Here is a 15,396-nt window from a genome sequence, read left to right as displayed (position 1 = left end):
GAATCCTATGGTTAAGTGATCCTATCTCATCTTCGGTTAGAACACTACTACACTTACTCATGAGAAAATGTAATATACTAATATTAATAACACATGTGTTAATAGAATGTGATAAATTTGACTCTTGCAAACAATCGATATCTGGTTATTCAAACAATATAAAAGACATTCTTAATCCATCAAAGCGACTGTAACCTCTTTACCAATTCCTTAACAAACATAACTTAGCAAGATATATTGTAACTAATTTCATACTTTGTACACCTATTAATATTGTATTCTCGTTACCCCGCTAATGACCTTCGTGGTTAATGCGGTTTTTCCTAAATAAAAAAACTGTATCGATACTTAATTGAGATGACGCAAAATTACCATTGTTTTAGTTTTTAGTATATTAAAAAATACGATCTGTCGCTCAGCCCCGTTTTTACCTAGTTTGATATAATATTTTCGTTGAACTGGCAACGTTGCCCTAGAAATTTGAATGACACTTGTGACAAGATCAACTTACACAACTTGAAAAATACGAATTTCGGTTATAAGAGCTGTACCAGTTTTTTTGACGCGAAGTGTACATCATATGTTTTATACATATATTTTAATAAACATGACGATATATTTTAATGTTTGAAAAGTGTAAGACTAAAAAGTACAAAATAAAATTTTTTTTAAGAAACGACTTTTTGTAGTTACGAGTGACTAAAATTAAAAATACTATAAAAAAATCAACCAAAAAGCAAAAAAATTTAAAACATTTAACACATTCGTTCAAGAAAAGTGTGGGACGAAAACCGTTTATTCGATGAAGACGCGCCACGCTTTTCTTTCACGAATGTGTTAGATTTTTTCATTTTTTTTGCTTTTTAGTTGATTTTTTATACTATTTTTAATTTTAGTCACTCGTAACTAAAGAAAAGCGTTTCTTAAAAATTTTGTTTCATATTTTTTTATTTTTTTATAAGATATCTTGATTTAGCTCTACGTTTTTTAAAGTTGAATAAGTTAAAGTTTATAAAAGGCATGTTTACAAGATGAAAATGCTTGCTGAGTTAAAATTAATTGAATATTTTATGGATTTTAGTGACGCTCAAAGATGCTGGAAGAGTCGTACCTTTCTCAAATATTTTCGCCAGTTGAAATTTTAGGGGAAAGGTACTTTGGTACTGTGTTCAAGGCTCAACACATATCTGACAACAAGAACTAAGCCATAAAAAAAATTGAAAGCAGATAAAATTTCTGAATCCGAAAAATTCAAAGAAATAAGAAATTTCGAACAAGTGGGGTACCACCCCCACATTGTAAATTACATCATGGGATGGGAACAGGAAGCTGACATATACCTCATGATGCAGTTATCCCAGACGAGTCTGGTAAACTACGTTAAAATCAGCAATGATGTTCCAGAATTCGTCTTTTGGGACTGCATCCGTGATGTATGTCTCGCTTCGATCTACCTGGCAGAAAGACGTTTGGTCCATTACGATATCAAGGATGATAACATCCTAATACACGGAAAAAACTATAAAACTGGCTAATTTCGGCACAATAGTTCAGATAAGAGAGGTAAGTCAAAACAATTTATTTTACATCCTTTACAGTGGCGGATCCAGAAATTTTTTTGGGGGGCATGGATCTTGAGGGTGATTTAATTACTTTTCTCTGATGCAAGGTCGCTTAGTCCTACCACCCCTAGGATAAGTGGGTTTTTAATTATTTTTTGGATTTTTTGGATGGGCCTAATTTTTTTTGTTTCACAGCTCAGTTTTTTTTTTAGATTATTGAATTGATACTTATTTTCGTTTGGGGGGGGGGGGGGTCATGAACCCGTGACCAAGCTCTGGATCCACCATGATCCCATTTAACCAGCGCTCCCTTGTTACGAGTGACTAAAATTTTTGTAGTGACTTCTTGTAGTTACGAGTGACTAAAATTAAAAATGCTATAAAAAAATCAACCAAAAAGCAAAAAAATTTAACACATTCGTTAAAGAAAAGGGTGGGACAAAAACCGTTTATTCGATGAAGACGCGCCATGCTTTTCTTTCACGAATGTGTTGGATTTTTCATTTTTTTTTGCTTTTTAGTTGATTTTTTTTATATTATTTTTAATTTTAGTCACTCGTACCTAAAGAAAAGCGTTTCTTAAAAATTTTGTTTCATATTTTTAATTTTTTTATAAGATATCTTGATTTACCTATAAGTTTTTTAAAGTTGAATAAGTTAAAGTTTATAAAAGGCATGTTTACAAGATGAAAATGCTTGCTGAGTTAAAATTAATTGAATATTTTATGGATTTTAGTGACGCTCAAAGATGCTGGAAGAGCCGTATCTTTCTCAAATATTTTCGGCAGTTGAAATTTTAGGGGAAGGGTACTTTGGTACTGTGTACAAGGCTCAACACATATCTGACAACAAGAACTACGCCATAAAAAAATTGAAAGCAGATAAAATTTCCGAATCCGAAATAGTCAAAGAAATAAGAAATTTCGAACAAGTGGGGTACCACCCCCACATTGTAAATTACATCATGGGATGGGAACAGGAAGCTGACATTTACCTCATAATGCAGTTATCCCAGACGAGTCTGGTAAACTACGTTAAAATCACCAACGATGTTCCAGAATTCGTCTTTTGGGACTGCATCCGTGATGTATGTCTCGCTTCCATCTACCTGGCAAAAAGACGTTTGGTCCATTACGATATCAAGAATGATAACATCCTAATACACGTAAAAAACTTTAAACTGGCTGATTTCGGCACAATAGTTGAGATAAGAGAGGCAAGTCAAAACAATTTATTTTTGCATCCTTTACAGTGGCGGATCCAGAAATATTTTTGGGGGTCATGGATCTTGAGGGTGATTTAATTACTTTTATCTGATGCAAGGTCGCTTAGTCTTACCACCCCTAGGATAAGTGGGTTTTCAATTATTTTTTGGATTTTTTGGATGGGCCTAATTTTTTTTGTTTGACAGCTCTCCGTTTTTTTAGGAATATTGAATTGATACTTATTTTCGTTTTGGGGGGGGGGGTCATGACCCCGTGACCCCTCGCTCTGGATCCACCATGATCCTTTAACCAGCGCTCCCTTGTTACGAGTGACTAAAATTTTGTAGTGACTTCTTGTAGTTACGAGTAACTTAAATTAAAAATACTATAAAAAAATCAAACAAAAAGCAAAAAAATTTAAAAAATTTAACACATTCGTTAAAGAAAAGGGTGGGACGAAAACCGTTTATTCGCTGAAGAAGCGCCACGCTTTTCTTTCACGAATGTATTAGATTTTTTCAATTTTTTTGCTTTTTAGTTGATTTTTTTTATATTATTTTTAATTCTAGTAATCCACTCGTAACTAAAGAAAAGCGTTTCTTAAAAATTTTGTGTCATATTTTTAATTTTTTTATAAGATATCTTGATTTAGCTATAAGTTTTTTAAAGTTGAATAAGTTAAAGTTTATTAAAGGCATGTTTACATACCTTCCTCAAATGTTTTCGGCAGTTGAAATTTTAGGGGAAGGGTACTTTGGTACTGTGTTCAAGGCTCAACACATATCTGACAACAAGAACTACGCCATAAAAAAATTGAAAGCAGATAAAATTTCTGAATCCGAAAAATTCAAAGAAATAAGAAATTTCGAACAAGTGGGGTACCACCCCCACATTGTAAATTACATCATGGGATGAAAACAGGAAGCTGACATATACCTCATGATGCAGTTATCCCAGACGAGTCTGGTAAACTACGTTAAAATCACCAATGATGTTCCAGAATTCGTATTTTGGGACTGCATCCGTGATGTATGTCTCGCTTCCATCTACCTGGCAGAAAGACGTTTGGTCCATTACGATATCAAGGATGATAACATCCAAATAAACGGAAAAAACTTGGCACAAAGAACTGGCTGATTTCGGCACAATAGTTGAGATAAGAGAGGCAAGTCAAAACAATTTATTTTTACATCCTTGACAGTGGCGGATCCAGAAATTTTTTTGGGGGTCATGGATCTTGAGGGTGATTTAATTACTTTTCTCTGATGCAAGGTCGCTTAGTCTTACCACCCCTAGGATAAGTCGGTTTTTAATTATTTTTTGGATTTTTTGGATGGGCCTAATTTTTTTTTGTTTGACAACTCTCCGTTTTTTTAGGATTATTGAATTGATACTTATTTTCGTTTGGGGGGGGGTCATGACCCTGTGACCCCTCGCTCTGGATCCACCATGATTCCTTTAACCAGCACTCCCTTGTTACGAGTGACTAAAATTTTTGTAGTAACTTCTTATAGTTACGAGTGACTAAAATTAAAAATACTATAAAAAAATCAACCAAAAATCAAAAAAATTTAAAAAATTTAACACATTCGTTAAAGAAAAGGGTGGGACGAAAACCGTTTATTCGATGAAGACGCGCCACGCTTTTCTTTCACGAATGTGTTAGATTTTTTCAATTTTTTTTGCTTTTTAGTTGATTTTTTTTATATTATTTTTAATTTTGGTCACTTGTAACTAAAGAAAAGCGTTTCTTAAAAATTTTGTGTCATATTTTTAATTTTTTTATAAGATATCTTGATTTAGCTATAAGTTTTTTTTTTTTTTTTTTTTTTTTTTTTTTTTTTTTTTTTTTTTTATTAATGGCTTTGACATAGCCAATTAGCCATAAAGTTGAATAAGTTAAAGTTTATTAAAGGCATGTTTACATACCTTCCTCAAATGTTTTCGGCAGTTGAAATTTTAGGGGAAGGGTACTTTGGTACTGTGTTTAAGGCTCAACACATATCTGACAACAAGAACTACGCCTTAAAAAAATTGAAAGCAAATAAAATTTCTGAATCCGAATAATTCAAAGAAACAAGAAATTTCAAACAAGTGGGGTACCACCCCCACATTGTAAATTACATCATGGGATGGGAACAGGAAGCTGACATATACCTCATGATGCAGTTATCCCAGACGAGTCTGGTAAACTACGTTAAAATCACAAATGATGTTCCAGAATTCGTATTTTGGGACTGCATCCGTGATGTATGTCTCGCTTCCATCTACCTGGCAGAAAGACGTTTGGTCCATTACGATATCAAGGATGATAACATCCCAATACACGGAAAAAACTTGGCACAAAGAACTGGCTGATTTCGGCACAATAGTTGAGATAACAGAGGCAAGTCAAAACAATTTATTTTTGCATCCTTTACAGTGGCGGATCCAGAAATTTTCTTGGGGGTCAGGGATCTTGAGGGTGATTTAATTACTTTTCTCTGATGCAAGGTCGCTTAGTCTTACCACCCCTAGGATAAGTGGGTTTTCAATTATTTTTTGGATTTTTTGGATGGGCCTAATGTTTTTTTGTTTGACAGCTCTCCGTTTTTTTAGGATTATTGAATTGATACTTATTTTCGTTTGGGGGGGTCATGACCCCGTGACCCCTCGCTCTGGATCCACCATGATCCTTTAACCAGCGCTCCCTTGTTAGGAGTGACTAAAATTTTGTAGTGACTTCTTGTAGTTACGAGTGACTTAAATTAAAAATACTACAAAAAAATCAACCAAAAAGCAAAAAAATTTTAAAAAATTTAGCACATTCGTTAAAGAAAAGGGTGGGACGAAAACCGTTTATTCGATGAAGACGCGCCACGCTTTTCTTTCACGAATGTGTTAGATTTTTTCAATTTTTTTTTCTTTTTAGTTGACTTTTTTTACATTATTTTTAATTTTAGTCACTCGTAACTAAAGAAAAGCGTTTCTTAAAAACTTTGTGTCATATTTTTAATTTTTTTATAAGATATCTTGATTTAGCTATAAGTTTTTTAAAGTTGAATAAGTTAAAGTTTATTAAAGGCATGTTTACAAGATGAAAATGCTTGCTGAGTTAAAATTAATTGAATATTTTATGGATTTTAGTGACGCTCAAAGATGCTGGAAGAGCCGTACCTTTCTCAAATATTTTCGGCAGTTGAAATTTTAGGGGAAGGGCACTTTGGTACTGTGTACAAGGCTCAACACATATCTGACAACAAGAACTACGCCATAAAAAAATTGAAAGCAGATAAAATTTCTGAATCCGAAAAATTCAAAGAAATAAGAAATTTCGAACAAGTGGGGTACCACCCCCACATTGTAAATTACATCATGGGATGGAAACAGAAAGCTGACATATACCCCATGATGCAGTTATCCCAGACGAGTCTGGTAAACTACGTTAAAATCACCAATGATGTTCCAGAATTCGTCTTTTGGGACTGCATCGGTGATGTATGTCTCGCTTCTATCTACCTGGCAGAAAGACGTTTGGTCCATTACGATATCAAGGATAATAACATCCTAATACACGGAAAAAACCTGGTACAAAGAAGTGGCTGATTTCGGCACAATAGTTGAGATAAGAGAGGTAAGTCAAAACAATTTATTTTTACATCCTTTACAGTGGCGGATCCAGAAATTTTTTTGGGGGTCATGGATCTTGAGGGTGATTTAATTACTTTTCTCTGATGCAAGGTCGCTTAGTCTTACCACCCCTAGGATAAGTGGGTTTTCTATTATTTTTTGGATTTTTTGGATGGGCTTAATTTTTTTTGTTTGACAGCTCTCCGTTTTTTTAGGATTATTGAATTGATACTTATTTTCGTCTGGGGGGGGGGTCATGACCCCGTGACCCCTCGCTCTGGATCCACCATGATCCTTTAACCAGCGCTCCCTTGTTACGAGTGACTAAAATTTTGTAGTGACTTCTTTTAGTTACGAGTGACTAAAATTAAAAATACTATAAAAAAATCAACCAAAAAGCAAAAAAATTTAAAAATTTTAACACATTCGTTAAAGAAAAGGGTGGGAAGAAAACCGTTTATTCGATGAAGACGCGCCACGCTTTTCATTCACGAATGTGTTAGATTTTTTCAATTTTTTTTGCTTTTTAGTTGATTTCTTTTATATTATTTTTAATTTTGGTCACTCGTAACTAAAGAAAAGCGTTTCTTAAAAATTTTGTGTCATATTTTTAATTTTTTTATAAGATATCTTTATTTAGCTATAAGTTTTTTAAAGTTTTTTTTTTATTAATGGCTTTGACATAGCCAATTAGCCATAAAGTTGAATAAGTTAAAGTTTATTAAAGGCATGTTTACATACCTTCCTCAAATGTTTTCGGCAGTTGAAATTTTAGAGGAAGGGTACTTTGGTACTGTGTTCAAGGCTCAACACATATCTGACAACAAGAACTACGCCATAAAAATATTGAAAGCAAATAAAATTTCTGAATCCGAAAAATTCAAAGAAATAAGAAATTTCGAACAAGTGGGGTACCACCCCCACATTGTAAATTACATCATGGGATGGGAACAGGAAGCTGACATATACCCCATGATGCAGTTATCCCAGACGAGTCTGGTAAACTACGTTAAAATCACCAATGATGTTCCAGAATTCGTCTTTTGGGACTGCATCCGTGATGTATGTCTCGCTTCGATCTACCTGGCAGAAAGACGTTTGGTCCATTACGATATCAAGGATGATAACATCCTAATACACGGAAAAAACTTTAAACTGGCTGATTTCGGCACAATAGTTGAGATAAGAGAGGTAAGTCAAAACAATTTATTTTACATCCTTTACAGTGGCGGATCCAGAAATTTTTTTGGGGGTCATGGATCTTGAGGGTGATTTAATTACTTTTCTCTGATGCAAGGTCGCTTAGTCTTACCACCACTAGGATAAGTGGGTTTTCAATTATTTTTTGGATTTTTTGGATGGGCCTAATTTTTTTTTTGTTTGACAGCTCTCCGTTTTTTTAGGATTATTGAATTGATACTTATTTTCGTTTGGGGGGAAGGGGTCATGACCCCGTGACCCCTCGCTCTGGATCCACCATGATCCTTTAACCAGCGCTCCCTTGTTACGAGTGACTAAAATTTTGTAGTGACTTCTTGTAGTTACGAGTGACTTAAATTAAAAATACTATAAAAAAATCAACCAAAAAGCAAAAAAATTTTAAAAAATTTAACACATTCGTTAAAGAAAAGGGTGGGACGAAAACCGTTTATTCGATGAAGTCGCGCCACGCTTTTCTTTCACGAATGTGTTTCAATTTTTTTTGCTTTTTAGTTGATTTTTTTTTATATTATTTTTAATTTTAGTCACTCGTAACTAAACAAAAGCGTTTCTTAAAAATTTTGTTTTATATATTTTTAATTTCTTTATAAGATATCTTGATTTAGCTATAAGTTTTTTAAAGTTGAATAAGTTAAAGTTTATAAAAGGCATGTTTACAAGATGAAAATGCTTGCTGAGTTTAAATTAATTGAATATTTTATGGATTTTAGTGACGCTCAAAGATGCTGGAAGAGCCGTACCTTTCTCAAATATTTTCGGCAGTTGAAATTTTAGGGGAAGGGTACTTTGGTACTGTGTACAAGGCTCAACACATATCTGACAACAAGAACTACGCCTTAAAAAAATTGAAAGCAAATAAAATTTCTGAATCCGAATAATTCAAAGAAACAAGAAATTTCAAACAAGTGGGGTACCACCCCCACATTGTAAATTACATCATGGGATGGGAACAGGAAGCTGACATATACCTCATGATGCAGTTATCCCAGACGAGTCTGGTAAACTACGTTAAAATCACAAATGATGTTCCAGAATTCGTATTTTGGGACTGCATCCGTGATGTATGTCTCGCTTCCATCTACCTGGCAGAAAGACGTTTGGTCCATTACGATATCAAGGATGATAACATCCCAATACACGGAAAAAACTTGGCACAAAGAACTGGCTGATTTCGGCACAATAGTTGAGATAACAGAGGCAAGTCAAAACAATTTATTTTTGCATCCTTTACAGTGGCGGATCCAGAAATTTTCTTGGGGGTCAGGGATCTTGAGGGTGATTTAATTACTTTTCTCTGATGCAAGGTCGCTTAGTCTTACCACCCCTAGGATAAGTGGGTTTTCAATTATTTTTTGGATGGGCCTAATGTTTTTTTGTTTGACAGCTCTCCGTTTTTTTAGGATTATTGAATTGATACTTATTTTCGTTTGGGGGGGTCATGACCCCGTGACCCCTCGCTCTGGATCCACCATGATCCTTTAACCAGCGCTCCCTTGTTAGGAGTGACTAAAATTTTGTAGTGACTTCTTGTAGTTACGAGTGACTTAAATTAAAAATACTACAAAAAAATCAACCAAAAAGCAAAAAAATTTTAAAAAATTTAGCACATTCGTTAAAGAAAAGGGTGGGACGAAAACCGTTTATTCGATGAAGACGCGCCACGCTTTTCTTTCACGAATGTGTTAGATTTTTTCAATTTTTTTTTCTTTTTAGTTGACTTTCTTTACATTATTTTTAATTTTAGTTACTCGTAACTAAAGAAAAGCGTTTCTTAAAAACTTTGTGTCATATTTTTAATTTTTTTATAAGATATCTTGATTTAGCTATAAGTTTTTTAAAGTTGAATAAGTTAAAGTTTATTAAAGGCATGTTTACAAGATGAAAATGCTTGCTGAGTTAAAATTAATTGAATATTTTATGGATTTTAGTGACGCTCAAAGATGCTGGAAGAGCCGGACCTTTCTCAAATATTTTCGGCAGTTGAAATTTTAGGGGAAGGGCACTTTGGTACTGTGTACAAGGCTCAACACATATCTGACAACAAGCACTACGCCATAAAAAAATTGAAAGCAGATAAAATTTCTGAATCCGAAAAATTCAAAGAAATAAGAAATTTCGAACAAGTGGGGTACCACCCCCACATTGTAAATTACATCATGGGATGGAAACAGAAAGCTGACATATACCCCATGATGCAGTTATCCCAGACGAGTCTGGTAAACTACGTTAAAATCACCAATGATGTTCCAGAATTCGTCTTTTGGGACTGCATCCGTGATGTATGTCTCGCTTCGATCTACCTGGCAGAAAGACGTTTGGTCCATTACGATATCAAGGATGATAACATCCCAATACACGGAAAAAACTTGGCACAAAGAACTGGCTGATTTCGGCACAATAGTTGAGATAAGAGAGGCAAGTCAAAACAATTTATTTTTGCATCCTTTACAGTGGCGGATCCAGAAATTTTTTTGGGGGTCATGGATCTTGAGGGTGATTTAATTACTTTTCTCTGATGCAAGGTCGCTTAGTCTTACCACCCCTAGGATAAGTGGGTTTTCTATTATTTTTTGGATTTTTTGGATGGGCTTAATTTTTTTTGTTTGACAGCTCTCCGTTTTTTTAGGATTATTAAATTGATACTTATTTTCGTCTGGGGGGGGGGTCATGACCCCGTGACCCCTCGCTCTGGATCCACCATGATCCTTTAACCAGCGCTCCCTTGTTACGAGTGACTAAAATTTTGTAGTGACTTCTTTTAGTTACGAGTGACTAAAATTAAAAATACTATAAAAAAATCAACCAAAAAGCAAAAAAATTTAAAAATTTTAACACATTCGTTAAAGAAAAGGGTGGGACGAAAACCGTTTATTCGATGAAGACGCGCCACGCTTTTCTTTCACGAATGTGTTAGATTTTTTCAATTTTTTTTGCTTTTTAGTTGATTTCTTTTATATTATTTTTAATTTTGGTCACTCGTAACTAAAGAAAAGCGTTTCTTAAAAATTTTGTGTCATATTTTTAATTTTTTTATAAGATATCTTGATTTAGCTATAAGTTTTTTAAAGTTTTTTTTTTATTAATGGCTTTGACATAGCCAATTAGCCATAAAGTTGAATAAGTTAAAGTTTATTAAAGGCATGTTTACATACCTTCCTCAAATGTTTTCGGCAGTTGAAATTTTAGGGGAAGGGTACTTTGGTACTGTGTTCAAGGCTCAACACATATCTGACAACAAGAACTACGCCATAAAAATATTGAAAGCAAATAAAATTTCTGAATCCGAAAAATTCAAAGAAATAAGAAATTTCGAACAAGTGGGGTACCACCCCCACATTGTAAATTACATCATGGGATGGGAACAGGAAGCTGACATATACCCCATGATGCAGTTATCCCAGACGAGTCTGGTAAACTACGTTAAAATCACCAATGATGTTCCAGAATTCGTCTTTTGGGACTGCATCCGTGATGTATGTCTCGCTTCGATCTACCTGGCAGAAAGACGTTTGGTCCATTACGATATCAAGGATGATAACATCCTAATACACGGAAAAAACTTTAAACTGGCTGATTTCGTCACAATAGTTGAGATAAGAGAGGTAAGTCAAAACAATTTATTTTACATCCTTTACAGTGGCGGATCCAGAAATTTTTTTGGGGGTCATGGATCTTGAGGGTGATTTAATTACTTTTCTCTGATGCAAGGTCGCTTAGTCTTACCACCCCTAGGATAAGTGGGTTTTCAATTATTTTTTGGATTTTTTGGATGGGCCTAATTTTTTTTTGTTTGACAGCTCTCCGTTTTTTTAGGATTATTGAATTGATACTTATTTTCGTTTGGGGGGGGGGGTCATGACCCCGTGACCCCTCGCTCTGGATCCACCATGATCCTTTAACCAGCGCTCCCTTGTTACGAGTGACTAAAATTTTGTAGTGACTTCTTGTAGTTACGAGTGACTTAAATTAAAAATACTATAAAAAAATCAACCAAAAAGCAAAAAAATTTTAAAAAATTTAACACATTCGTTAAAGAAAAGGGTGGGACGAAAACCGTTTATTCGATGAAGTCGCGCCACGCTTTTCTTTCACGAATGTGTTAGATTTTTTCAATTTTTTTTGCTTTTTAGTTGATTTTTTTTTATATTATTTTTAATTTTAGTCACTCGTAACTAAAGAAAAGCGTTTCTTAAAAATTTTGTTTTATATATTTTTAATTTCTTTATAAGATATCTTGATTTAGCTATAAGTTTTTTAAAGTTGAATAAGTTAAAGTTTATAAAAGGCATGTTTACAAGATGAAAATGCTTGCTGAGTTAAAATTAATTGAATATTTTATGGATTTTAGTGACGCTCAAAGATGCTGGAAGAGCCGTACCTTTCTCAAATATTTTCGGCAGTTGAAATTTTAGGGGAAGGGTACTTTGGTACTGTGTACAAGGCTCAACACATATCTGACAACAAGAACTACGCCATAAAAAAATTGAAAGCAGATAAAATTTCTGAATCCGAAAAATTCAAAGAAATAAGAAATTTCGAACAAGTGGGGTACCACCCCCACATTGTAAATTACATCATGGGATGGGAACAGGAAGCTGACATATACCCCATGATGCAGTTATCCCAGACGAGTCTGGTAAACTACGTTAAAATCACCAATGATGTTCCAGAATTCGTCTTTTGGGACTGCATCCGTGATGTATGTCTCGCTTCGATCTACCTGGCAGAAAGGCGTTTGGTCCATTACGATATCAAGGATGATAACATCCGAATACACGGAAAAAACTTTAAACTGGCTGATTTCGGCACAATAGTTGAGATAAGAGAGGTAAGTCAAAACAATTTATTTTACATCCTTTACAGTGGCGGATCCAGAAATTTTTTTGGGGGTCATGGATCTTGAGGGTGATTTAATTACTTTTCTCTGATGCAAGGTCGCTTAGTCTTACCACCCCTAGGATAAGTGGGTTTTCAATTATTTTTTGGATTTTTTGGATGGGCCTAATTTTTTTTTGTTTGACAGCTCTCCGTTTTTTTAGGATTATTGAATTGATACTTATTTTCGTTTGGGGGGGGGGGTCATGACCCCGTGACCCCTCGCTCTGGATCCACCATGATCCTTTAACCAGCGCTCCCTTGTTACGAGTGACTAAAATTTTGTAGTGACTTCTTGTAGTTACGAGTGACTTAAATTAAAAATACTATAAAAAAATCAACCAAAAAGCAAAAAAATTTTAAAAAATTTAACACATTCGTTAAAGAAAAGGGTGGGACGAAAACCGTTTATTCGCTGAAGACGCGCCACGCTTTTCTTTCACGAATGTGTTAGATTTTTTCAATTTTTTTTTCTTTTTAGTTGATTTTTTTTACATTATTTTTAATTTTAGTCACTCGTAACTAAAGAAAAGCGTTTCTTAAAAATCTTGTTTCATATATTTTTAATTTCTTTATAAGACATCTTGATTTAGCTATAAGTTTGTTAAAGTTGAATAAGTTAAAATTTATAAAAGGCATGTTTACAAGATGAAAATGCTTGCTGAGTTAAAATTAAGTGAATATTTTATGGATTTTAGTGACGCTCAAAGATGCTGGAAGAGCCGTACCTTTCTCAAATATTTTCGGCAGTTGAAATTTTAGGGGAAGGGTACTTTGGTACTGTGTACAAGGCTCAACACATATCTGACAACAAGAACTACGCCATAAAAAAATTGAAAGCAGATAAAATTTCTGAATCCGAAAAATTTAAAGAAATAAGAAATTTCGAACAAGTGGGGTACCACCCCCACATTGTAAATTACATCATGGGATGGGAACAGGAAGCTGACATATACCCCATGATGCAGTTATCCCAGACGAGTCTGGTAAACTACGTTAAAATCACCAATGATGTTCCAGAATTCGTCTTTTGGGACTGCATCCGTGATGTATGTCTCGCTTCGATCTACCTGGCAGAAAGACGTTTGGTCCATTACGATATCAAGGATGATAACATCCTAATACACGGAAAAAACTTTAAACTGGCTGATTTCGGCACAATAGTTGAGATAGGAGAGGTAAGTCAAAACAATTTCTTTTACATCCTTTACAGTGGCGGATCCTGAAATTTTTTTGGGGGTCATGGATCTTGAGGGTGATTTAATTACTTTTCTCTGACGCAAGGTCGCTTAGTCTTACCACCCCTAGGATAAGTGGGTTTTCAATTATTTTTTGGATTTTTTGGATGGGCCTAATTCTTTTTTGTTTGACAGGTCTCCGTTTTTTTAGGATTATTGAATTCATACTTATTTTCGTTTGGGGGGGGGGGTCATGACCCCGTGACCCCTCGCTCTGGATCTACCATGATCCTTTAACCAGCGCTCTCTTGTTACGAGTGACTAAAATTTTGTAGTGACTTCTTGTAGTTACGAGTGACTAAAATTAAAAATACTATGAAAAAATCAAGCAAAAAGCAAAAAAATTTAAAAATCACATTCGTTAACGAAAAGGGTGGGACGAAAGCCGTTTATTCGATGAAGACGCGCCACGCTTTTCTTTCACGAATGTGTTAGATTTTTTCAATTTTTTTTTTATTTTTAGTTGATTTTTTTTATATTATTTTTAATTTTTGGTCACTCGTAAGTAAAGAAAAGCGTTTCTTAAAAGTTTTGTTTCATATTTTTAATTTTTTTATAAGATATCTTGATTTAGCTATAAGTTTTTTAAAGTTGAATAAGTTAAAATTTATAAAAGGCATGTTTACAAGATGAAAATGCTTGCTGAGTTAAAATTAATTGAATATTTTATGGATTTTAGTGACGCTCAAAGATGCTGGAAGAGCCGTACCTTTCTCAAATATTTTCGGCAGTTGAAATTTTAGGGGAAGGGTACTTTGGTACTGTGTACAAGGCTCAACACATATCTGACAACAAGAACTACGCCATAAAAAAATTGAAAGCAGATAAAATTTCTGAATCCGAAATATTCAAAGAAATAAGAAATTTCGAACAAGTGGGGTACCACCCCCACATTGTAAATTACATCATGGGATGGGAACAGGAAGCTGACATATACCTCATGATGCAGTTATCCCAGACGAGTCTGGTAAACTACGTTAAATTCACCAATGATGTTCCAGAATTCGTCTTTTGGGACTGCATCCGTGATGTATGTCCCGCTTCTATCTACCTGGCAGAAAGACGTTTGGTGCATTACGATATCAAGGATGATAACATCCTAATATACGGAAAAAACCTGGTACAAAGAAGTGGCTGATTTCGGCACAATAGTTGAGATAAGAGAGGTAAGTCAAAACAATCTATTTTTACATCCTTTACAGTGGCGGATCCAGAAATTTTTTTGGGGGTCATGGATCTTGAGGGTGATTTAATTACTTTTCTCTGATGCAAGGTCGCTTAGTCTTACCACCCCTAGGATAAGTGGGTTTTCAATTATTTTTTGGATTTTTTGGATGGGCCTAATTTTTTTTGTTTGACAGCTCTCCGTTTTTTAGGAATACTGAATTGATACTTATTTTCGTTTGGGGGGGGGGGGTCATGACCCCGTGACCCCTCGCTCTGGATCCACCATGATCCTTTAACCAGCGCTTCCTTGTTACGAGTGACTAAAATTTTGTAGTGACTTCTTGTAGTTACGAATGACTAAACTTAAAAATACTATAAAAAAACCAACCAAAAAGCCAAAAAATTTAAAAAATTTAACACATTCGTTAATGAAAAGGGTGGGACGAAAACCGTTTATTCGCTGAAGACGCGCCACGCTTTTCTTTCACGAATGTGTTAGATTTTTTCAATTTTTTTTTT

The 15,396-nt window shown here is 34.5% G+C and overlaps 1 protein-coding gene across 1 annotated transcript; it reads left to right on the top strand.

Annotated features, from left to right (window-relative positions):
* The first annotated feature begins 10,737 nt into the window (after positions 1-10,737).
* LOC126890982 (serine/threonine-protein kinase 3/4-like) lies at positions 10,738-14,848 on the top strand. Its single transcript, XM_050660163.1, has 3 exons — positions 10,738-11,199; positions 12,189-12,425; positions 14,633-14,848. The coding sequence occupies exons 1-3, from the start codon at positions 10,738-10,740 to the stop codon at positions 14,846-14,848; spliced, it is 915 nt and encodes a 304-aa protein (XP_050516120.1).
* Positions 14,849-15,396: the final 548 nt, after the last annotated feature.

This window comes from Diabrotica virgifera, chromosome 9 (genome assembly GCF_917563875.1).
Source record: "Diabrotica virgifera virgifera chromosome 9, PGI_DIABVI_V3a".
Lineage (NCBI taxonomy): Eukaryota > Metazoa > Arthropoda > Insecta > Coleoptera > Chrysomelidae > Diabrotica > Diabrotica virgifera.
Note: the sequence above shows the minus strand (reverse complement) of the source record. Positions and strands in the feature narration are given on the sequence as shown.